This window comes from Paramormyrops kingsleyae, chromosome 9 (assembly GCF_048594095.1).
Source record: "Paramormyrops kingsleyae isolate MSU_618 chromosome 9, PKINGS_0.4, whole genome shotgun sequence".
In the NCBI taxonomy this organism is placed as follows: domain Eukaryota; kingdom Metazoa; phylum Chordata; class Actinopteri; order Osteoglossiformes; family Mormyridae; genus Paramormyrops; species Paramormyrops kingsleyae.
In genome coordinates, this window is record NC_132805.1 from 21,275,136 (window position 1) to 21,301,456 (window position 26,321).

Sequence of the window (26,321 nt, forward strand, 5' to 3'; positions counted from 1 at the left end):
TCTTCAATTCCCTGCCCTGTATTCTCCAACCTTATAAGATGATGCAGGAGAAAACAGTGTTGTTTAATTGTTGAAAAGAGATTGCACAAAGTATTAGATGGAGGGGTGCCCATAATCATGGAACATGTGGTTAAAAATATTTTTTTCTTAATCTTTTTCAGAATAAATTATGGTTGGATTATTCTTATTTTTTCAGAGTATGATAAAACTGATTCATTAAAAGATTAATTTCTTATAACCCTTTTTATCCATCTTTACTAGGGGTGCTAATAATTGAGGAGGGGGCTGAGCATTTAAAGTAAACAACTTTAACCCGTAAGCCTTACACATATAGCCCTTTCACACCAAGCCGTCACCGGAGCCAGTTCAGGTGCCAATGCTCAGCCAGAGCTGGGCTGGAGCTCACCTTGGCCCATCAAAAATCATCTCACATTCATACTGCACTTGGTGCCAAAAGGGTAAAACGATGATGTCAGTGTGTGCGTGTTGCTGCGGGACAGGTACCGTTTCAGAAGTAAAGACAAAAATGGAGGACCATGCCACATAATATCAAAGCAAGACTTTTTTGAATTTACCAAAATGCTTACATTATTTTTTACCTTTATATGTTATTGTTCCTGGGTTTAACCTGACAGTTCATTCAAAATTTCTCAGTGTCCTGCATTCACTTTTAAAAGCGATATGTGCTGCAATCAATTGTTTCAACAGCGGAAATTCGTACTTTTGTATTTTCGTATTTTATGTGCATTTGCACTGCTATTACAAGAAATTATCATGCATTTTAACCTTTACATCGCAACTGAAGTACGAATTAGCATATAAAGGTTCAAATGCATAGTAATTTAAAATGAACATAAAATAACTAGGGGACACTGAAGAAACTACTGTGCATTATGCATTAATGGACTACTCTGATAGGGAGAGTGAAGACAAGAAAAGAACAAAACATTCTGGTAAACTTTTATTTTACAAATATACAAATAATCAAGAAATATGTAAATCTTTCATGTGGAATAAATAAATATAAAAAGTGTTGCTCCTATCCATTTTCATTCTCTTCACCTGTGGTAAAACAAGCACACAAAAGACATGATAGGTAAATTTCAATTAAATTACTGACATTTCACACAAGATAGTGTTTGTTGCAGCAATGAAAGTAAGCTGTACGTTATGTATCACTGGCTGGTACACCGAGGTCAAATTCTAATGGTAACTTATTAGTTATCCAAGTTGTTGTTACAAAAAACAGGTGGGCTGTACAAAAATGTTTAAAAATGAAGCAGCCCTAGTCACAGCACACGTCCAATAAACAAAACACAACCAAGTGTTTAACGATATGCTGTTTTATTAGACGGATCCTTGGAAGGCATCAGACATACACCAAACATAATTAAAGTTCATAGTCAAATTACAAGTAAACACAACAATAACAACTTACCCGATTCCTCCAAAGCGGTCGCAGAATTCAATGCTCCAGTCGCCTGGTTAGTAGAGCTGTTTCCAAACACGGAGTCCAAGATGTTCGTTTTTAGGGTGGCCAGCACCATTTTTATTTAGCTCTCTTTTCGATTTCCTGTATACATTTTCACTTTTATTTTGAGCTCAGGCCCAGATATATCGGCTCGGCATTGCTGGCATGAATACAATGTCGGGGCCGGAATTTAGACTCGGCATGGGCACCGGCTCTGGTGTAAAAGGGCTATTACATCTGTTAAGCAAGCTTGCCATGAGTCAGCAACTTCTTTAGTATGACATTTGCTCCATTTCAACTCATACAGCTGGTACTTACCATGTCCAGAGCCACTGTTATCTACATCACTGATACACAGGCACCCCCGGTCAAATTCCTCCCTTTCTCCCAGGACAGTGAACCACCACTCCCGAGCTTTAAAGAGAGACATCCCACCTTTTAGGAACAGAGGAAAAAATGTTTCAGTGAAAATGCATTTAAACCTCAGCATATTACCAGTATGAATTTACATTAATGATATTGACACGAATACATACAGTAAACTGGTTAAATTTGCAGACGACACTAAGGTGGGCGGGGTAGCAGATACTAATCTAGCAGCAGAGAGGCTTCAACGGGATCTGGATTTAATTAGCGAATGGGCTGATACTTGGCAGATGAAATTTAACACAGATAAATGTAAGGTAATCCATGCAGGGAGCAGAAATATACAGTACAGATATTTTATGGGTTCCACTGAAATAAAGGTAGCTGATTACGAGAAAGATCTCGGTATGTATGTTGATGCTTCCATGTCCCACTCTCGCCAATGTGGGGAAGCAATAAAAAAGGCGAACAGAATGTTGGGTTATATCTCTAGATGTGTGGAGTTTAAGTCAAGGGAGGTGATGTTACACTTATATAATTCCTTGGTAAGACCCCACCTAGAATACTGTGTGCAGGTTTGGTCACCACACCTCAAGAAGGACATTGCTGCCTTAGAAAAGGTGCAACGAAGAGCTACGAGAATGATTCCTGGTCTTAGAGGAATGTCTTACGAGGAGAGGTTAGCGGAACTGAATCTGTTCAGCCTTGAGCAAAGGAGACTAAGGGGGGATATGATTCAGGTCTATAAGATTCTAACGGGTCTGGATGCTGTTCAGCCAAATGACTATTTCAATATTAGTCTAAATACTAGAACTCGTGGCCATAAGTGGAAATTAGCGGGAGAACATTTTAAAACAAATTTGAGGAAGCACTTCTTTACACAGCGTGTAGTCAGAGTATGGAATAGTCTTCCTGCTATTGTAGTGGAAGCTAAAACAATGGGTTCCTTTAAATCAGAGCTGGATGACATTTTAACAACTCTGAGCTATTAGCTAAGTTCTCCCCAAACGAGCTTGATGGGCCGAATGGCCTCCTCTCGTTTGTAAATTTCTTATGTTCTTATGTTCTTATGAACTGTAGAATTGAACAATCACAATGCTGCACTAAAAGAAATAAGTGCTAAGAAATGCAGGATTTAAGGCACTTGCAAAAGGAAAACTTTCAGCTCTGGGAAAAATTAAGAGACCACTCCATATACACTCACCTAAAAGATTATTAGGAACACCTGTTCAATTTCTCATTAATGCAATTATCTAATCAACCAATCACATGGCAGTTGCTTCAATGCATTTAGGGGTGTGGTCCTGGTCAAGACAATCTCCTTAACTCCAAACTGAATGTCAGAATGGGAAAGAAAGGTGATTTAAGCAATTTTGAGCGTGGCATGGTTGTTGGTGCCAGACGGGCCGGTCTGAGTATTTCACAATCTGCTCAGTTACTGGGATTTTCACGCACAACCATTTCTAGGGTTTACAAAGAATGGTGTGCTAAGGGAAAAACATCCAGTATGCGGCAGTCCTGTGGGCGAAAATGCCTTGTTGATGCTAGAGGTCAGAGGAGAATGGGCCGACTGATTCAAGCTGATAGAAGAGCAACTTTGACTGAAATAACCACTCGTTACAACCGAGGTATGCAGCAAAGCATTTGTGAAGCCACAACATGCACAACCTTGAGGGGGATGGGCTACAACAGCAGAAGACCCCACCGGGTACCACTCATCTCCACTACAAATAGGAAAAAGAGGCTTCAATTTGCACGAGCTCACCAAAATTGGACAGTTGAAGACTGGAAAAATGTTGCCTGGTCTGATGAGTCAGCCGATAATCACATTTTATGACTCGATCGGTACTCGTTAAACTTGGCCAATCTTATAAACCGATCACAATTGATGACGTCAATGCGTGAGGACGTACACGATGAGTGGGGACGTAAATGTTTTGTCGCCGCAGTCATGTCATCACCGGTGTGAAATTACTATGATGTTTTGAGAAACAATGAAAAATTTGCTATTTGCTGTTTAAGTTCCAAAGAAATCTCACGTGGAGGCGCATTGTCCAAAATATTTAATACAACGAACCTCATTCGGCACTTAAGAACGAGCCACCACGAGTCGTACGGCGAATACGAAAAACTGGCAACTGCAATTAAAAAAGGCAACGGTAACTAATAATGCGACTCTCACTCAGCCATCCATTACAGACATTCTGAAAAAACACAAACTGTACACACCAGACAGCAAGAAAGCTAAGGATATAACCGCGAAGATAATGTAATTTATATGTATTGACCACCAGCCTCGGTCAGTCACAGAAGACATTGGATTTAAACGCCTAATTGCACATCTTAAACCATGATATAAACTGCCACAGCGCAAATATTTTACTGATGTTGCTCTCCCAGACTTATAGCAAACCTTGTGGGTTGCATCAGCTGGCTCCATTTTGTTTATTAATTTTTGTCTCATATTAAGCATGCTGATGTGCATAGTGTTATGCGTAAACCCAATTGTAAAGGCATATTAAAATGTTCACTATATAATAAATATTTATTTAGTACTCTGTTAAAACAATAGTTACATTAGATATATTACTGTAAAAATATAACAAAAATATAACAAAGGCAACATTTATAGTATTACTTTATCTGAAAAAAAGTTAATGGTGATCAGAGAGCTTACATATCAGTTATATAAACTTGAAGCATCAGAATTGGCATTGGTATCGGGCGATCACCATGGCAAAAAATCGGTACTTGGTATCGGTGGCTCCTGATCGTAGCATCCCTAATGCACTTCCCTTGGATTTTCAAGATCACTTTCTGTCTAAGTTATTAATTATTACATCGTATCCATATTACATGCCATTGCTCCATTTCATACAGATTGACAGTTAATTGATATTTGATAACACAAATTAATACATAAATAAGTTGTAAAGTGTGAATTAGGCAATGCACCGTGGGACAAAGCAAATGTACCTCAGCTGAATTGCTTGATTACGTGTTTCATCACATTTAATACATTAGCATTAGTGATGCTCCAATTGGTCGGCCGATATTGGCTAAAAATAGCTTGATCGGCGAGCCCCAAAAGCGCCGATCAAAAAAGCCGATCACTTGACGTAAATTACTCGTGCGACTTTTTCACACGGGCATGCACGGCGCACAGGTAAACAACAGCGGAGCGGAGCTTACTAGTGGCAACATGAGTTCTCCTGTCTGGAAGTTTTTCAAAGTGTCCGATAAAGACGTAAAGTTAGCCGTTTGCAATGTATGTCGTGATGAAATCCCTCGAGGTGGACGCAAGCAACGGCATTTTAACACCATTAACATGATTAGGCATCTTAGAACACGCCATACAACTGAATATGCCGAGTATGAGAAACTAAACCACTCTGCTCTCGGGGAACATTTCATGTGTTGACCCTGGAGGTGTCAGGCAACAGTGCTGACCAAAGTGTTACTGCCCCTCCTTCAGTGTGGGGCGCCAAGTGTCAAGCGCTTGATTCTTCAAGATCTTGACTGTAGCCTATTTCTACAGTTTTTTTTCCCCAATATAGTTAATTTAGAGTTAGTTTCATTTCTACAAATGGTGCAAACTCTGCTAGATTATAGATAAAAGATTCCCATTCCCCTGCCATTCTGTGATCGGCAGTGATCGGCAATCGGCAGATCATGATCTTGGTGATCGGTAATCGGTGATCGGCCACAAAAATGCTGATCGGAGCATCTCTAATTAGCATTAAGCATTTATCCATTGAATAAAAAAAGAAAACAATAATTAAGCCAGCATTTGAATCCTGGCTTCTTATATACAAAGATAATTACTCTTCTTATAAAAATTAATTTGGAATTAAATAAAATTTAAGAATTAATACTTTTTTACACAAAAGGGTTAACAGTAACATTCTATTAATCTCCCAGCTGATCAATTGAGAGGGGCATTTGCTCACATAGTGTGATTTTTAACTAAATTTAGTGTTCCAATATCTCCTAGAGAATACTCTTGTTTTTGACACAATTCTTTTAGGTCTTCATAAACTACTGCAAGATAGCAGCACACCTGACAGGATGCCAGTAACTTGAAAAGATGTCACGATAAATTTTATTAACAAAACATTAAAAGTGGAATAATAAATACACCAGAATCCTGATGCATAACGTTGCCACACTGTGGTCCGAGTTCATTTGCAACATTGAAAATATCAATTGGAATATAGCCTGGACTATGAGTAACAAACATTGTATAAGTAAAAGTATTTATCCCTTATAATTTTTATAACAATAAGAAGTATAATTTAAAAAAAATATATATTATTTATTAAAAATGGCTTCTCAAATGTTGAAATTTAGTCATACACTGAACTGTTTTCCTAGTGAAGAGCAACTTTTAAACATAATAAAAATTAAAAGAAAAAAACAAATCATGAAGGAAATTTGTATACATGATAGTACATGCTGATATTTGCAGATGTGCCTAATTGTTAAGCATGTTTTTAAACCCTGCAACTTCTGTAACATGGTTTGTTATTATTATAAATATACTTCCGGTTTGGACGTCACCGCGATGGCCGCGCTGCGAACAAGCTCCCGAGGAAACCTACGACATTGTAAACTTAACCCCATTAAGATGACGAAAACCTGCTGAATAAGGAATAAGTGAATAAGGAAGGGGGTAAGTGAAATACACCGATGCTTCAAAGAGGCAACAACAAAGTGGAAGTTTAAAGTTGGGAGAATAACGCTACCTTCCCGGCTAATGCGAATCACTTCTCGTTACGAACCTGCACACTGAAAGGCTGCTACGGCATTTTGTGATTCGATTAGAACAAGCAGCCGCTGAGATATGGGCGAATTAGACACGGTATTACAAGAAATAAGAGGCTTTCGCCAAGAAAATAATGTGCAATTGGGGAAAATTAAGGAAGAAATCTTAAAGATGAGCGCCAGACTGGATGAGGCTGAGGGGAGAATTGAGAAAATGGAGGAAAGTATTCAGAGCCCCGAGGGCGCCATGACGGAAATAATAAAACTACAAACTAAGTTGGAAGATAAATTAATCGACTTAGAGAGCCGTACAAGAAGAGAGAACATACGCATTTACGGTGTACCCGAGACTCTCCAACAATGATTGATTTTGTGGAGAAATTGCTGCGTGACGGCTTGGGGCTGCCCCAAGATGAGCTTGACATACACATCGAACGGGCGCACCTCTCTCTAGGTCCATTACCCCCAGGCGACGCCCCCCCCCCCCCCCCCAAATGATCTATTATCGTGAAATTCCTCAGCTTCAAAACCAAAGAACTTCTGCTCCATAAGGCATGGCAGAAAAGAGGATTTACCTGGTATGGCAGACAAGTGAGTTGGGATCATGACTATCCCCCCTTGATTCTATAAAAACAAAGGGAATACGCAGAAGTGCGCAAGATTCTGAAAGAGCAGAAGATCCCTTTTCAGACCCTCTGTCCAGCTCGGCTGAGGGTGAAATACACCGACGAAACAAAAATTTACAACACGGTGGTGGAGGCCACTGAAGATATGTCCAGTAGAGGCTATGCTGTGACGGTGGTTAAATCACCAGAAACGGCCCTGGAACAACTGAAGCAGCTGACCTGGAGCAAAGTGAGCAGAGGACCGAGGAGCGGTATGACAAGCAAGAGGCGGGACACTGGTTACACAGACAAACTCAGAGACTTCAAGAGGACATCATCTACACCTTCGTGAAATTGAGGTTTACCCACTTGGTTCTTGTTACTTAAGACTATTATATTCGGTTTTTGGTGCATAACAAGTAAATAAGTAAGGTTTCTCGTAAGTACTTTCTGTAGTAGGGTCTTAGCCTTCAAGTGCCTCCTTCACTGACTGATGAGGAAGTTGCCCTTAGAGGTGAAACAGGGTCTACCTCTGAGACCCCTATCTTGGAAGTTAATATCTCAGTTTGATTTTTGTTTCTTTTCGATGTTAACTCGTTCATATGTTCAATGTTCAGTGTTTACAAGGGTGAGCGGGGAGCCCATTAAACTGTGCATAATAACTATAGAGACTATAATTTAGATGAGTAGCAGATTAACAAAACTGGTATCAATCAACATTACAACAACAACAACAACAAATTTATTTTTGTATAGCGCATTATCACAACATTACATTGTCCCAAAGCGCTTTACAGCATCCCCACCCAAAGCCCCCAGTGAGTAAGCCATAGGCGACAGTGGCAAGGAAAAACTCCCTAGAAGGAAGAAACCTTGGGAGGGACCAGACTCAAAGGGGGAGCCCATCCTCCAGGGGTCGGCAGGGAGAGTCAAATACAGTTAAATCATTAAACATTAATGGCTTGCGTAATCCGGTGAAAAGGTGGAAAGCGCTATCTACAGTTGAAACCAAAAGTTTACATACACTGTATAAAAAGACATATAACTTTTTTTTTTCTTACTGTCTGATATTAAATCACACAAAACCCTTTCAGTTTTAGGCCCGTTCGGATTCCCAAAATAATTTCTATTTACTAAATGTCAAAATAATGTATGAGAGAATTTTTTAGAGATTTTTTTATTACTTTCTTCAAAGTCAAAAGTTGACATACATTTGCTTAGTATTTGGTAGAATTGCCTTTAAACTGAATGACTTGACGCAAACGCTTTGGGTATCCTTCCACAAGCTTCTCACAACAGTTTAATGGAATTTTGGCACATTCCTCCTGACAGAACTGGTGTAATTGAGTCAGGTTTGTGGGACGCCTTGCTCTCACACGTCTTTTCAGCTCTGACCACAAATTTTCTATGGGATTAAGATCAGGGCTTTGTGTTGGCCACTCCAAAACATTGACTTTGTTGTCCTTAAGCCACTCTGTAACCAATTTTGCAGTATGCTTAGGGTCATTGTCCATTTGGAAGACCCATTTGCGCCCAAGCTTTAACTTCCTGGCTGATGTCTTGAGATGCTGCTTCAATATTTCAACATACTGTTCTTTCTTCATGATGCCATCTATTTTGTGAAGTGCACCAGTCCCTCCTGCAGCAAAACACCCCCACAACATGATGCTGCCACCTCCGTACTTCACAGTTGGGATGGTGTTCTCAGGCTTGAAGGTTTTCCTCCTTTTTCCTCCAAATATGACGATGGTCATTATGGCCAAACAGTTCAATTTTTTGTTTCGTCAGACCACAGGACATGTCTCCAGAAATTAGGGTCTTTGTCCCTGTGTGTATTTGCAAAGTGTAATCTGGCTTTTTTATGTCGCTTTTGGAGTAATGGCTTTTTCCTCGCTGAGTAGCCTTTACGCGCATGTTCGGTACAGGACTCGTTTCACTGTGGATAGTGATACACTCTTACCAGCTTCAGCCAGCATCTTCACAAGGTCTTTTGATTTTGTTATGGGATTGATACGCACATTCCGCACCAAAACACGTTCATCTCTTGAACTCAGGAGCCGTCTCCTTCCTGAGCGGTATGATGGCTGGACATTCCCATTCCCATCTGGCTGATAATGAGCATGCAAAATTGAACAAGTTGGGGTTTATGCATGTCTTTTATTCTTCCCACGGTTCGGGGAGGCGAAGAGGGGTGGCAATCTTAATATCTGGAGTTCTAGACTATGAACATAAGGAGGAAAAGGGCTTTGTTCCAGAAATGGAAAATAACTGATGATGACAGAATAAATCAAGAGTATCTAAACCTACAGTTAAAAAATGACATTAGACGAGCTAAAAGGAATGTCGAAAGGAAGATTGCATTGGAGGCTAAGGATGAAGTTAAAAGTTTCCTGCAGTATTTTAACTCTAAAAGAGCTCTAAATGAAATTATTAATCTGCAGGATAGTAAGGGTCTTATAATTGAAAACGACATTGATATAGTAAATGAGTTCAATGATAGTTTTGCATGGGTATTCACTGTTGAGGACACTAGTAACTTACCAGTTCTTATTACTAATTCAGCATCGTCTATAACTAATATATAAATAACTGAAGCTGATGTTTTGCAAAGCCTAGCTAAGCTCAAAATAAATAAATCACAGGGCCCTGATGGCATCTTACCTATAGTGTTAAAAGAGATGAGGGATATTATTTGCCAACCCTTAACTTTACTGTTTCAAAAATCCTTATCTGAAGGTGTGGTACCTTCTGATTGGAAGCATGCCAACATAACGCCCATTTTCAAAAAAAGGGGATAGAAATAATTTGGCAAACTATAGGCCAATCAGTCTAACTTGTATAACTGGTAAAGTTATGGAGGCTATAATCAAAGAGAAAATGGTAGATTACCTGGACTCAAATAACATTTTGAGGGATAGCCAGCATGGATTTAGGAGAGGTAGATCCTGTTTAACAAATCTGTTGGAGTTTTTTGAGGAAGCTACTCAGGAAGTTGATAAGAAGGCCTATGATGTAATATACTTAGGTTTCCAAAAGGATTTTGATGTTGTCCCCCACAAGAGGCTCTTACTTAAACTCAAAACGACAGGTATTTTAGGAACTGTAGCGACCTGGATTGATAACTGGTTAACAGATAGGAAGCAGCAAGTAGTTATAAGAGGCACAATGTCACAGTGGGCCTGCGTTCAAAGTGGGGTACCGCAGGGTTCAATTTTAGGACCACTATTGTTCCTAATTTACATAAATGATATAGACACCAATATATACAGTAAACTGGTGAAATTTGCAGATGACACCAAGGTGGGTGGTGTAGCAGATACTGAACTAGCGGCTCAGCAGCTACAGTGGGATCTTGATTTAATTAGTGACTGGGCCGATACCTGGCAGATGAAATTTAACATAGAGAAATGTAAGGTACTCCATGTAGGGAGCAGAAATATAAAGTACAGGTATTTTATGGGACCTACTGAAATAAAGGTAGCTGATTATGAGAAAGACCTTGGTGTGTATGTTGATGCTTCCATGTCTCATTCTCGCCAGTGCAGGGAAGCAATAAAAAAGGCCAATAGGATATTTGGGTATATCTCCAGGTGTGTGGAGTTTAAGTCAAGGGAGGTAATGCTAAGATTATACAATTCCTTGGTGAGACGTCACCTAGAATATTGTGTGCAGGTTTGGTCACCATATCTTAAAAAGGACATTGCGGCTGTAGGGTCACACATGCACATATCACAGGGCCTAAATTCCAGGTGGCCTGAGACAAGGCTGAGCCTGGTACGAGAGGCACCAAAGGGGGGTTACACACATAAACACACACACACACAGATAACAAGGGAGGCCAGCACTCCAACTTTTATTGCCCAAAGATTTAGGGACCTACAGACAAGCAGAGTGGACCTAATGGACAGGGGTCCCTCGACTTGGCACACAACCCCCTCCCCATACATTCTGTCTTACATATCACTCACCCAACAGACAAACACCCTAAAGGAAGTTTCATTTAAGTTTGGCTTTTGTATACCCTGTATATTGATTTACTCATGACTACTAGTCTCAATATACAGATATGGTTATGTTTGTATGTGTCCTTAGACAATCTTAGTGTTTTGTGTGCCACCCTTATAACCATGTTCACGGAGTATCACCTATTTTACCCCTTTGCACTTGAACACATATAAATTTAAATAAATAGACAGGTATAGCTACCATTGTATATAGGTTCTCATGGTATACCAGAAGAATCTGGAAAATTAGTGTAACCAATGTGTCCTAACTTTTAGAGAATCTTATTTGTTAACAACCCCCCCTTCTCTTCCAACATTCCTTTGTGGTCCTTATCTGATCTTGGTGGACAGTCACCAAGTTTCTTTGTTTCTACCATGCTATGTTAAAAGAACTGAATTAGGGGGCGTTCACATATCGCGCCTAAAAACGCGAGGAAAACGCTAGGCGCGTCGCTTTCTCCTTTTTTCCAAAAGCGCCCGGGCGCTTGCACTCTGGAAGTGTCTGTCGTTGCTAAGTAACCATCCGCCGCGCTCTCCATTAATTTCAAAAATGGATTTCCACCAACGAAAAACCCTTGCTGTGACTCTGCTACAAGATTTATTTACGCAGAAAAGAAAAAAACGCCGTATTGTTTGGGTGCACCCCATTCTTCAAAAACGTAAAAAACACGGGGAATTTCACCAGCTGATCCAGGAGCTCCGCCTGGACAACGGGAGGTTCAAAGCCTATTTCAGACTTGACAAGGACCAGTTGGATTATATTTTAGGAAAAGCTGGCCCTAGCATCAGCAAACAGCTAGAGCTTCTGCCGTGAAACCATCTCTCCTGCACAACGGCTCTGCATTTGTCTGAGATAATTACCGTCATAACCGAAATGACCAAAACACAAAGTTAAAAAAAATAACTGAATTCTATATAAAATCTATATAAACAATAACAAATTCTATATAAATCCATTCTATAAAAACAATGATGGATTTAACAAGGAATTAGTTATACGCATTAAAATATTTTTAAGTAACTAGTACAGCAATTGTGTGTGTGTGTACATATATATATGACAAATCATAAAGTTCAGGAAATCCCTGGACCACAATAATGAGCTGCTCCTCCATGTTTCTGCTGAGGCGTCAGTGTAACGGAAAAGGCGAGGAAGCTAATTGGTTGAATCCTGTCACATGACTCGCGGTGCGCTTGCGGCATTTTGAAAAAGTTGAGATGTTTCCAACTCGTCGCGGCGCGGACGCGCCTGAAAAAACCTGGCGCGTCGCACCGCGTGCGCGTCGCGACCGCGTCGCTTCCGTTATGAGCGCGGCTGCCGCGCGTCTACATTTGAAATAATGGACTTGAGCGCGCAAAAGACGCGATATGTGAACGGCCCCTTAAGGTGTATCTTATCCATTCTGGAGAAGATGAATTGGCATAAGCCACACCAAACAAAATATGTTGTTTCCAGATGTGCAACTTATATTGATATTACCACAAACTAACGGCCACGCCTATCTATGGATAAGATGTGCTGTTTGTAATATGAATATTTGATGTAATATCCGCACAAAGTGTAACATCTGTTGAGGTGCAACCCAAAACACCTGTATCCTATACTGATGTGAATGAGGTATGTACCTGTGAAGCTGGTATGGCATGTTTGGTGTCAAACTGATTGTTAATCACCCCTGATTCCAAATCTGGTCAGTGATTACCATAAAAGTGGATGTATCAAAAGTTATAACAGCTTAATGAAAATCATCAGTAAAGGGAGAATCAGTCGGGCCATAAATCCCAAAAGGACTGATACAGACCCCCTTCCGAAAGCCCGCCAAATGGATGGCCAGCCATTGGGCCAGGAGTCGAATTCCTGGTCATCCCTATTCATGAACTTTAGACCATAAAAATCTAGCACCTCAGAACAAAGGTGCGCAGAGAATAAACATCAGCCAGGGCAAACAGATCATCAAGCGCAGAGAACAACCAGCAGCAGTGCAGAAAAGACCATCAGCCCGGGAGACGAGAAGCCCACAAGAAACCCCCCGGTGAAGGGCCACCTGAACAGAGAACAGCACCCAAGACAAAGCTTCACCAGGAGAGAGAATCCAAAGGGGCTCCACTCCACTGCTTCAAACGCCGCGCCTTCCTGAGTGCCATCGGCTCAGCAGCTCTGCCATCAACTGCCAAGACCCCCCCCCCCACTCTTCAACCAAGTAAACCAGCTTCCTTTCATTCTAACAACTTAAGCTGTTCTGTTAACCTGCTATAAGACTTTAGGGTCGTGTTTCCACAAACTGTGCTTGCTTTGCAGAACAGTATTTCCCATTTAAGGTTACTCATTTAAATCCGGTCATTGCATTTTCATAATTACATCGTTTGTTCTATTCCGTTATTTCGTGTTTGTTGTGTGTGTTAGGTGTAATGTCTGTCTTATGTTAGTTGTAGTGTTAGTTAGGAATAAATGCATGTCTTTTACACAACTTTAGCCTCCGTCATTGAGTGTCTCACAATAAAGTCCCTGCCTCTGTGCGATCTTGCTACACGCTCTGAACCTCAAACTCACCTGAAACATCGCGAGACTCTCTCTCATCGGCCGTGAGGGGAGCTTCACTACCAATCGTTTACATTACCTGGTGATGCAGCTCGCTGGACGAGCTTTCTAACCCAGGTTACTAAGCGATACTGGTAATTAGTGAATCCCATTTAAGTCTCACATTAACAGACTCACGGGGATACCGCAATCGAGTTTGGAGGAGCCGACCATTCGGCATAACAATTGATTAATAATCAGCATTAAATAATAATTAATTAAACTTTAATTAATTCACACATATTGGTGGAGATATTAAAAAATTACCTGAGCTAATAATTCCTACACGGCCTTAGAAAAGGTGCAGCGTAGGGCCACAAGAATGATTCCTCGGCTTAGAGGAATGTCATACGAGGAAGGTTAGTTGAGCTAAATCTGTTCAGCCTCAAGCAAAGGAGACTGAGGGGGGACATGATCCAGGTCTATAAGATTCTAACAGGTTTGGATGCTGTTCAACCGAATAGTTACTTCAGCATTAGTTCAAATACAAGAACTCGTGGCCATAGGTGGAAATTACCAGGAGAATATTTCAAACTGGATTTAAGGAAGCACTTCTTTACACAGCGTGTAGTCAGAGTATGGAATAGTCTTCCTGATAATGTAGTGCAAGCTGAATCTTTGGGTTCCTTTAAATCAGAGCTAGATAAGATTTTAACAACTCTGAGCTATTAGTTAAGTTCTCCCCAAGCGAGCTCGATGGGCCGAATGGCCTCCTCTCGTTTGTATAGTTCTTATGTTCTTATATATCAGAATCTAAAGACAAGGACGGTAGATATGTAATGATAACGGGTAAAATTGATGGTACCCTGACCAATCTGTTAAATGTGTATGTTCCCCCAAACATCGATTGGTCCCTGTATAAGCAGATCCTAGAATTAGCGTCAGCAAGGAGCCAGGGAACTTTTAAGTGGTGGTGATTTTAATATCACATTAAACGCTAAATTGTATTCTTTGAACGGGAAAGGAGATGCAAGAAACATATGCAAAAGGATGGTAAGCCTTATGGGTGATTTAGGAGTATTTGATGTATGGAGAGATTATCATCCAACAGATAGAGAATACACCCACTTCTCATATCCACACAATGTATACTCCAGGCTAAACTATATGTTTATGTTTAAGAATGATTTATTTAGGCTGAAAAGCTGTGAAATAGGTCCCTGTATTATTTCAGACCACAACCCGGTTTATGCTGATATCTGCTTGAACAGGAAAAATAGATCTACCCTATGGAGGTTGAATACGAACATTCTAAATTACCCAAATATTAAAGAAGATTTGAAAAAAGAAATAGCAACTTATTTAGATCTTTGAGGAGGTGACACCTGGAATAATATGGGACGTACTGAAGGCAGTGATCAGAGGGAAAATTATTAGTATTTCCTCCCACTTGAAGAAAGTTGGCTAAAACTCCATCACTTAGAAGATTAATAGTTAGATCTGCAGCGCCAACACTCCTTGACTTTAAATGATGATATTAAATCTGATATAATAAAATTGAAAAAATAATTGGATTACCTACACACTATGGACATACAGAAAAAATGCTTTTTATCAAGCAACAGTACTGCGAAATAGGGGGGAAATCACTAAAACTTCTTTCTTATAAACTCAGGAAGCAACGAGCGGAGAGGACTATACTTAGAATATAAGAATCCTTTTAATGGTCAAATAGAAACTGAACAGAGGAGAATTCAACAATGTTTTCAGGATTACTACAGAAATCTTTATTCTCAACCCCATGTAGATAATGATCAAGATGTGAACACCTTTTTGCCTGCACTAGAGTTACCATCAGTGACAGAGGAACAAAATAAAATGTTGTCATCCATAATAACCAAAGAAGAAATTCACTCGGCAATTAAAAGACTAAAGGGAGGGAAAATGGCAGGGGCAGATGAATTTGGCCCAGAATGATACAAAATAATGTGAGATTGTTTGACCCCCACCCTACTGAAAACATTTAATTTGGTAATGGAAAAGAAAATAGTCCCTCCCTCATGGGGGGAAGCAATAATCTCTGTCATTCCAAAGGAAGGGAAGGATAGATTAGAATGTGGTAACTACCGTCCAATTAGTGTATTAAATATTGATTATAAGCTGTTGACCTCCATAATTTCAAAGAGACTAGAAACAATCCTACCTGTGTTAATACATAAGGATCAAACAGGTTTCATCAAACAGAGACAGACTCAGGACAACATCAGGAGGGTTCTACACGTAATGAGGCAGGTTGATAAACAAAAACTAGAGACCCTAGTGTTAAGTCTAGACGCTGAAAAGGCATTTGATTCAGTGTGGTGGTCCTTTTTATATAAAATGCTTTTAAGGTTTGGTTTTGATAAATCTATAATTGACACTATTTTAGGTTTATATAATAAACCAACGGCTAGGATCAAAATTCAAAGCTTTGAAGCCTTGAAAAGAAAACATGACCTAAGCTCAGACGATTTCTTCAGATACCTACAGGTCAGAAATTATTTTAACCAGGACCTAAAAGTGAATTTAAATGACCTGTGATTTGTGGAAACATTTGTATCGTTAACTAAATCTGGACTGCACAATACAATTATTTCCGGAATATACAATAGCATCCTGTGGTGTAGAAATGACAGCACTGTTCATGTTAAAATGAAGTGGGAAAAGGAGGGCAATCTGACAATTACAGAGGAATGTTTGGACCATATATGTGAGATACAATGGGGCACAACAGGATCGAATGTCTGGCATGAATTTTGCTGGAAAAGCATAATGAGATTTTTCATTACCCCTGCCCAGAAAATGTATCGGGGATTAGGGGATGCTTGTTGGAGATGTGGGGGAGATAGTGCCAATCATTTTCATATTTTCTGGGATTGCCAAGCCATTCATCAGTATTGGTCTCAAATCCATGAGCATGTACAGAATGTCTTCATTTGTTTTTCCTTTAACCTTTGAAATCATATTTCTGTGTAATATACCGGTGGATAAATTGACCCTCGATAATAAAAAACTTTTGTACATCTTATTGGCTGCGAGTAAAAAGGCCCTCACGAGGAGATGGCTCAAACCTGATCCACCAACAACTGAAGACTGGATAAATGTAGTGCAAGAAATTTATACAATGGAAAAACTGTCTTTCTCTCTCAAAGTGCAGAGTGATACCTTTTACAAATTATGGACTAAGTGGACGGAATTTGTTAAGCCTGTTAGGTCTGATTTTCTATAAATCCTGCTGCTTTATATGTTGCTGCACTGATTTGAACCCTCATCTCAATTATGTGATTGTAACCCAGCAACCCCAACACCTCCACCCAAGTTTCAGTGTTTTTTTTTCCTCTATCTTTCTAGTAGGATGGTTAAAACGTTGAAAGCAAAGGCAATGTCAACAGCTATGTTACTGTAATATAATATGTGCTTTCTCAATAAAAGTGTTAATATAAAAAAAATCCAATGTATTAATTAATAACTGATAGAGAGAAAGTGATCCTGAAAATATAAGGGGTGTGCATTGTGCCCCAAGTTCCCCTGATTCATGCACACTCCATAGGACATGGCTGTCCCATTTGGTTTCAGAGCTATTAACCCTTTAATGTGTTGCCCCATTGCATTTTAAATGGATGCAATATAATAATTAATAACTGTTACAGACAAAAATAATCTGAAAATTCAAGGGGTGTGCATTGTTCCCTGTAGTCCACTGATCAAAACACACTTCACTAGATGTGCCTGTCTTGTCTAGTTTTAAAGGTATTAACCCATTCATGTATTGTCCCATTGCACATTATACGGATACATTCGAACATTCAAAAATTAAATAAAAATTTTACGTAAAGTAATCTGGGAAACAAAGGGGTGTGCAATAGTCGCCATGAGCCCAAAATGCTAAACCACCATGTCATTACAGCTGACAGCACCTATAATATTAGCTATTAACACGATTTTGCACAAATCACGAAATGGTTTGAAGCGCAAAAATAATCGGTGTGCATCGTTGTCTGTGTACTGGACCACACGATTCTATCATCAAAAACGCCCCATCTTACTTCCGTGAAAAGTTATTAAAGCTAGAACACTGAATATCGATTATGAGGTTAACTTAACCGTGGTAATGAACCGACGGTACGCTACATCAAGAAGGATGAAAAGAATATATGAGCCATACGTGTTTTTATTTGTATATATTCCATTACGTATACAGAGACACACACACACATTACATATTATTATTATTATTATTATTATTAGTATTATTATTACTACTCATATCCGTAGCAGGACATCCACATATATGTGTTGTTCTAATAAGCTTACATGTGTTTAAAGTGTGTCGGAGGAGTATTTTAAGGCTTAAACTATAAGAAAAAAAAAAAATTATATGATTTTCACCTATCGCTGACGGGTCTGGAACGCATCTTCCGCGATAGGCGTGGGTTCACTGTAATACCATCGACTTAACTCTGTTTTCAAGAATCCAAAGCTTTTTAAGTATCCTCGAAACTTTCATTTAATATATTGTTACTACACATTACTATACTGAAAATCTGGGGATCGAGCACATGGCACAATGTGAAGGAAACTGCTCAGGTCAATACAATATGTTCCCCTAATTGGGAAGGAGGTGGAATGGACAGTTAATACATTATATTATACATCAAAGAAGGGCCCCGCTCACATCATACCCTCGGCCAGGTTTATCGGTCTAGTCAATGAGCTGGATAGACTAAACACGTGACTGCTAACAGAAGTATTTAGACACAATGCAAAAAAATATTGTCTTAATGTACATTAAGTCAAGCAAATTTCCCTTTACAGATTTAAAATAGTGGACATGAATTACATGCATGCATTTAAAAATAATTATAGAATTTTTAGATTTTTAGATTTCAAGAGCTTACTTTTTCAGCTTCTGAATGCACAAGCTATAATCAATCCAGAAATAAGAAAGCTTGCTAGCTAATCCCTCTCGCTACAATGACGCAGTATTGTAAGAAGATTAGCCAATTTAGCTATGGGGATACAAACAATCAGTTTTATGGGAAAACAGAATCAAAGAAATGAATCAGATGCTAATTTTTCATTCTTAAAAAATGCGATGACCATATGGATAGCAGGTAATTTACACAAACCATGACCAGCTGACTAAGGTAAACTCTAGCTTTCGTACTGACCTATTTGCACATTTATACCATTCCTCTTACATGTAAGAACACAAGGTAATATGTCTCTAGTTAAAAAAAGAAATTACGTAGATAGCATGATAACCAGATTGCTAACAATATAGGAGGACGATTCAACTAGCTAGAAAGAAACTAATTGTTGTCGGGTACATTTTGGTACAGTCCCCTAAATTAATTACAGCATTTATAATGAAACTCTTATACTGTACCTTAGAGGAAAATGGTATATTTGAGCTTTAGTACATTTTCAGCAGCTCAGCGGTTCAACTACTTCACAGAATCTCACCGTTGTCATAGTACTAACGTCAACGACTTAGGAAACGACTGCGCATGTGCTTTCTGCGTATAGCCTTCTGGGAAATGTAGGACTGAAAATCGTTTTTACATAAATGACGTCGTTATTGTGGGTGAATGGGGTAGGTGCCCTGCGATGAGTTCGCGCCCCGTCCTGGGTATTCTGTGTCTTACGTCCATAGCTTCCGAGACTCCAGCAACATATAAGCACATAGTCACTATACCTTACAACATAAAAAGTCGTGACTTGCAACAGGGGAGGGAAAGTTGAGGTAGTCCAGCATAGACAAACATCCATCCGGTTCTGCAGCCAGAGGCACTGATCACAGACCCACCTGTTCACGCTGGGGGTATGAAGCGGCAAAGGCGTGAGATGGGGGGGAGGGTGTGGTACGTATGTATATGTGTGTGTGTATCCAGGTGTCCTTGGGATTGGGGGAGATGCAAATACAAGAGAGTCTCACTGCCTTGTTCTTCCGGGGGAGTTGTTAATTCAGCAGCGGCCTTGTCAGAGGCCAATGCTGATTAGGGGGGAGCCAAAAGCAGATAGGATAGGGTTGTTTGGGTAATTCTCTAATGTCCACGCTGGTCTCCGCCATCCAAAATCTACGGAGGCCCCTAGAGACAAACACAAACAAAAGAAAAAGCAGCAGCGCATTTTCATTTTGTTTCTACTTTTTCTTTTGTTTGTCTTTTTTGAATTGCAGCGCATTTTCATTTTGTTTCTGCTTTTTCTTTTGTGTGTTTTTTAATTTGCAGCACATTTTCATTTTGTTTCTGCTTTTTCTTTTGTGTGTGTTTTTTAATTTGCAGCGCAAACGGCTGTCACCATTTTCTTCAATCTTCGATTGAAAGGATTGGTGGACATAGCTACAGAAGCAGCAATGAAATTTATTAGTGGTAGTAGTACATTGTAATTTTGACTCTGGTGTGTGTGTGGGTTTGCATAGATCACATTTGAGGTCCCCATTTAGATAGGAAGACCAACTTGTGTGTGTGTGTGTGTGTGTGCGTGTGCGGGCGAGTTTACCTATCCTTATGGGAACATGTCCCCATAACGTGATAAATATCCGTTTTTTTTCCCTTATGGGGACCGGTTTCCTGGTCCCCATAAGGTAAAACTCTATTTTATAAAAATCGGTGACTGCTATGAAAAAACTCAAAATGCAAAAACTCTTGTATTTTGTTAGGTTACTTATGGTTATGGTTGGGGCAGGGTGGGGGTTAAGGTTGTCATAGTTACCTTTAGCATTTTTTCCATTGAAATGAATGAGCGGTCCACATAAGGATATGTTTACCCTACATGTGCGTTTGTGTAGGTGTGTGTGTGCGTGTGTGTGCGTGCACAGTTTACCTTCTCCGTGTGTTGCTTGGGCCCAAAGAATACATAATTTAGAGACTGCCACTTCCAATTATCTAGTCCTTTAGACACATTTAGTATATTGTTATTGTCTTTATTTTGTTCTCACTATTTGGTATAACAGGTTATGTCTCATTCATACGTCTTCACTTGTCCACGTGTGCTTTGGACTCTTTTGTGGCAGAGTTGTACTGAGGGCAGTTAATGACAGAAATGGGTGTGCGGTGAGCCACTCTGGCCGAGACATTTGAGTGGCAGCATTATTCTTTAATGAGAAAAGCGGTTCTGTATCATTACCTTAAGTTCAGACGCTACATTATTTGCAGTGGTATCTCACTTGTGTTGTACTAAGCCATGTTTTTTGTTGACGGAGGGTGGGGGGGTTGTCATCTAATTTGTGATGTGCAATATATGAACAAAAGTACTGGGACACCTAGCCATTACACCTACAGGAACTTTTATGACATCCCATGGATTTGGTACAGCTGTCACTCTTCTGGGAAGGCTCTCCTCAAGATTTTGGAGTGTGTCTATGGGAATTTTTGCCCATTCATCCGGAAGAGCATTGGTGAGGTCAGGCACTGATGTTGGATGTGAAGTTGGATTTTAGTTCATCCCAGAAGTGTCTGATGGAGTTGATGTCAGGATTCTGTGCAGGCTAGTCAAGTTCTTCCCCACCAAACACACACAACCATATCTTTATGGACCTTGCTTTGTGCACTGGGGCACAGTGATGCTGGAACAGAAAAGGGCCTTCCTAACACTGGGCCTCATTCACCAACTGTTCTTATGAACAAATTTGTTCTTAAACCTCACGTACGCACTTTTTTACGAAGATTCTGACATTCACCAATGTTTTCTTATCTGAATTTGTTCTTAGCTAAGAATAGAATCTACGCAAACTCAAGACCATTTGTACACACATTTGAGTAATGATAGTTTGTTCAAAATAATCGGTTATAGCAGTTTTGTTCAGTCTACAGTTGATAAAATGATAGTATTTGAATAATTTGTAAAAGTAAAATATAAAAAATAATTTTAAAGTGTAAAAATTATTTTCATGGTAGTAACAGCAATCATGCAGATTATAAATAGGTCTGTTTCTGCGCATTGGCCTTACTATCAAAATGGCATTTGTGTTACTTCTTGAAGAGCATGCCAATCGTGCTCTGAGAAGGGAACGCATGTTTGAAGATCATTTAGATTTATTTGACACGCAGCGTTCACAGAGAAGGTCATATCTCTCCATGTATCAGCTTTCTTGGGGGCTTTATATCCACTGGTTACGCTACAAAATAATATGTGTCTATTTGCATTTACCTCCTGTACAGTAAAATCTACTTTTAACGGACTTTAAGGGTCCTGGCAAAACAGTCCGTTATATCCAAAGTCTGTTATATCCAGTTGCTGTATGCCCAGAACACAACTACAGGACACCATTTACTCATGCCACACCCCAGCAGACAAACTTGTGGTATAGATTATTATATTGTACATGTAGTAATCCAACTTTACCTGACCAGATGCATGACCATTAATAATCCCGACTACGTATCTGCGCTGGATATCACTGGCATGCCACGCACCTTTATGTCCATTATAGCCAAACAAAACTACAGCTAAAAGCAGCCCTGGGAACCAAATTGTTTGTCCGTTATAAGCAAAATTTCGTTATATGCCAGTCCGTTATATCCGATGCTTTTTCTGTATGCTCCTAAAGGCGCACGGCTAGGACCGGCGGACCTCGTCCGTTATGGACGATATTCCATTATTAGCGAGTCCACTATAACAGGATTTTACTGAATTAATACTTTTATTTCAGCATTATTGAAGTTTTTTCCTCTTGATGCCAAGCAGTCCACAGCCTGCGCGTGTCTTCGCCATTCCTTGCACACGGTCCTACATTCTCATTCCCTTTTATGGGAAATTGCAGGGCATTTCCCTATGCTAATTAGGACAAACTGGCACACACTTTCAGTTACGAAGACGTGGAATTCATCATTCTTAAGAACAAAGGTGCGAACAATTCTACTTAACAACACGCCATGAATCCGACGTAGTTTGTTCTTAACAAATTTCGTAGGAACAAATTTAAGAGAATTCTTAAGAAAATATTGGTGAATGAGGCCCACTGATTTATCACTTTATCATGCGCCTCAGGGCTTGGTGACCCCGTTTTGTAATTTTATATGGTCTGCCACTTTGTGGCTGAGTTTCTGTTGATTGTAAATGCTTCCACTTTGCAATGATACCATGTATAGTAGAATATCATGTAATATTTAGTACAGTATTATGTAATATTTAGTAAGGAAAATTTTTTACAAACTGACTTATTGCAAAGGTGGCATCCTTTTACAGTCCCATACTTGAATTCACTGAACTCATAATGATCCATTCTTTCACAACCGTTTGTAAACCTGACTGCATGGCTAGGTGCTTGATTTTATTACACCTGTGGCGATGGGTCTGATTGAAAAAGCTGAATTCAATGATTAAGAGGTGTGTCCCAATACTTTGTCCATATAGTATACGTTACTGAAGCTAACACAGTGCAAAACGGTCTGCTTCCTGTAGTGCGCACCCAGACGGACAGCATGTTCAGTAGACAGGTATGCGGGGACGGCTAAGAATCGGATGCGGATGCTTGCAAATTCTGCTTCTCCATCACAGATGCTGTGTGCAATATTAGACTGAACTTAGGCCGTTATTTAAGTTTTTTACAATGTAGAGCAATCAGTTTGAAGCATCAGTGCGAGCTCAGACTGCATGGACTTACATCAGGGAGTATAAATCTAGAAGATTCTCCCATCCAGACTAGGTGCTGCATTTATGCTATAGGATAGCAGTGTGATTATGAAGAAGTTATAGAGAGACTGATGGACTGATAAAGCATGTACAATTTTTCTCTCCTCACCTCGTCCTCTTTATCTACTATGCTCCTATGCCACATCCCTTTCTCCCAGATTTAGACCTGTGTCTAGCCTGTATTCTCTGGACCTTGCAATTCCATCTCTCTGGTAGTCCACTTTCTGTAATCTGATATTTCTGGAGTTGTCTGCATCATGGATTAACAACTTTTCCTCCTTAACCATTCAAAAATGGTTTCATGCCTTGCAGCAGGTTGAGATTTGAATAGGTATTGCTAGGTGAGGTGTCTTTCTTTTTTTCTCCTCTTAAGTGTACTGTCATCTCTATCGCTAACAACTCTGTTTCTCTTGGGCTGTCACAGGGAAGTACGGTGGCCGATAAGGGCAAATCAAATTAACTTTTCAGAAAACAAAATTACAAAAGTCAAGACAAATTAACAAAGCCAAGCAAAAACGAACACACTTACAAGTGCCCAAACAAATTTACAAGCGCGGAAACAAATTTACAAGTTCCAAAATAAATATACATGCGACGAAACAAATTTACGAGATGAGAAACACTTTTACCAGTCCTCAAAACAAATTTACAAGTGGAGAATCATACGGAAAGGGTAGGTACGCGCTGCACAGGAAGTGCCTAATTATTGCTTGCCTTTTGTGTCAATCAAGCGGTTTCGCGAAGGGAAAGTTGATTTTATTGCCAATAAAATCCCTTTAACAATAAACTAAGCCACATTTTCCCAACCTAAGTGGTGCAGTCCTACCATAATTAAATTACAAAAGTATATAGTAATTTTGGTGGCGCTACAATTGATAGGAGCAAAGTTATTGCATTTTATTTAATAATAATGATTTTTTTCACCAAACTATAAGTGTTGTAATATGACCATGATGACACCCTAGATGTGTGTAGTGATTTTGGTGGTAGTACAGTTGATAGGAGCAATGTTATTCCTAATATAAATTCTTTAGAAATAGACGTAGGTACATTTCACCAAACTAAGGGGTGTAGTATGACCATGATAACATTCCAAAAGCCTTTAGTGATTTTGGTGGCTCTTCACTCTTTGGAAGCGAAGTTATTGACATTATCCGTTGTCGATTTGCACTTTGTAGACGGTCCCTAAGCTCTCCTCAGACAGCGGACTGCTCATAGGGAGCAATGTTATCCGTATTTCTGTAAATACATATTGTTTGGACGAAAATCCGGTTGTAGCTCATTGTCTACCTTACCACTGTTAAATAGACCCGTATATTGTATTGTAAGAACGTTTTGTTTAAGATTTATTGAGCCGCCAAGTTCGAATCTGCCAATATCGTTCCAACTTTACCGAACTATTGCAGTTGATCATTTAGCCGATGTACAGAATCTCTGGTTTAAGCTACTTCCAGGATTGGCGGGTAGGTGCCTCTCTACTGTATCTGAACGTCACCTGCCACGGGACCTGCCACGGGACCTGCCACTACCGGCAGGCACTGTTCCCGAACGGCTCCTGTCACTGTTTAGCGCCACTAGCGACAGCACAATCATTGCTTTTGATCATTTAGCCGATGTACAGAATCTCTGGTTTAGGCTACTTCCAGGAGTGGCGGGTAGGTGCCTCTCTGCTGTATCTGAACGGCACCTGCCACTAGACCTGCCACTACCGGCAGGCACTGTTCCCGAACGGCTCCTGTCACTATTTAGCGCCACTAGCGACAGTACAATCATTGTTTTCTCAAATATTATCTTAAAGAGATGTAGAGTCAGCAACAATAATATAATTCGTAGTCATATAAAGATTAAACAAGTACTCAATTTATTTCCGTATGCCAGTTTATCGTAGCCGTGCACAGCATCTCGGGTTTACTTCCACGAGCGGCGGTGGCTGTCTCTGTACCCCGGCAGGCACTGTATTTGAACGGGACCTGCCACTGTTAAGCGCCACTAGCGACGGACAGAAGTGACAGCTGCCACTAAGAACTGGCAGCTGCCAAGCTCCTTAGTGGCAGCTGCCGCTACCTGCCTTGGCGGGTGCCTGTGACGTCACTTCCTCCTGCCAGCTGCCGTTTCAAGACTGAACCCCGGCCCAATCCCAAACCGGTCCCTACACACTCCGCCTTCGTTTGCGCGTTCCCGAGACCCGTCGCCATGTTGAAGTGTGTCTCAAAGCAGCAAGGGCTAAGGGGGAGTGGTCGATTATGCCCTCCTTTAGCGAGTCGGCAACGATGGTGGCTCGCGCGATTTCACTACCACTTCCATATCCCATAATTCCTAGCGCACAGGAAACAGAACAGCGCGATAATTTAATAATTGGATTCTAACAGCACAGTGAAATACACATAGAAAGTCTATGTTACATGTTATAATTCATCGCTGCAGAAAAAAAATTAGGAAAGCAGTTATTTATAGCTGGTCAGTACAGGTAGATTTTATCGTGATCCGATTACGAGAGATTTTGTGTACTTTTCAAACTAGAAACCACGCGAAGAAACATTCGTACGCAAACTCGATCAACATCACACCAGCAATAACAATTTATGTTTCATATTTGCCTGTTTTTTCCTCTACATATCTGGATCTGGTATTTGGTACAGAAGTAATGCGTAATGTTTTATGCGTGTAACCTAAGTTAGCTATGGTAGAAATTGTACAATCGTCAATATGACACATGTACATACTTAAAATTGCTCAGTGCAATAAGACGACGTAGCCGTCGTCTTCGCGCATTAGATAAACTGTGCTTTTTTAAAATAACTGATATGTCATTAAAGAAAATACAATACAGCTTCTTGATGGATCCATTTCGTCAAATCACTACGTAATGCATTTCCTCTTTCCGGTAATGAAGACTGTAAAAAGGCGCTGCGAGG

The 26,321-nt window shown here is 40.0% G+C and overlaps 1 protein-coding gene across 3 annotated transcripts in view; it reads right to left on the bottom strand.

The window, feature by feature from the left end:
* bbs9 (Bardet-Biedl syndrome 9) overlaps window positions 1–19,284 on the bottom strand; it is a 328,841-nt gene extending 309,557 nt beyond the window's left edge. For 2 of the 3 annotated variants that reach the window (XM_072716502.1, XM_072716503.1), the window contains exons 1-2: window positions 19,157–19,284; window positions 1,790–1,906 (exon numbers count right to left, since the gene is read on the bottom strand). In XM_072716502.1, coding sequence (XP_072572603.1) covers window positions 1,790–1,901 — 112 coding nt within the window. In that variant the 5' untranslated portion in view covers window positions 1,902–1,906; window positions 19,157–19,284. Of the gene's footprint in view, window positions 1–1,789; window positions 1,907–19,156 lie in introns of those variants that run through there. The other variant, XM_072716505.1, reaches the window with a different exon arrangement.
* Window positions 19,285–26,321: the final 7,037 nt, after the last annotated feature.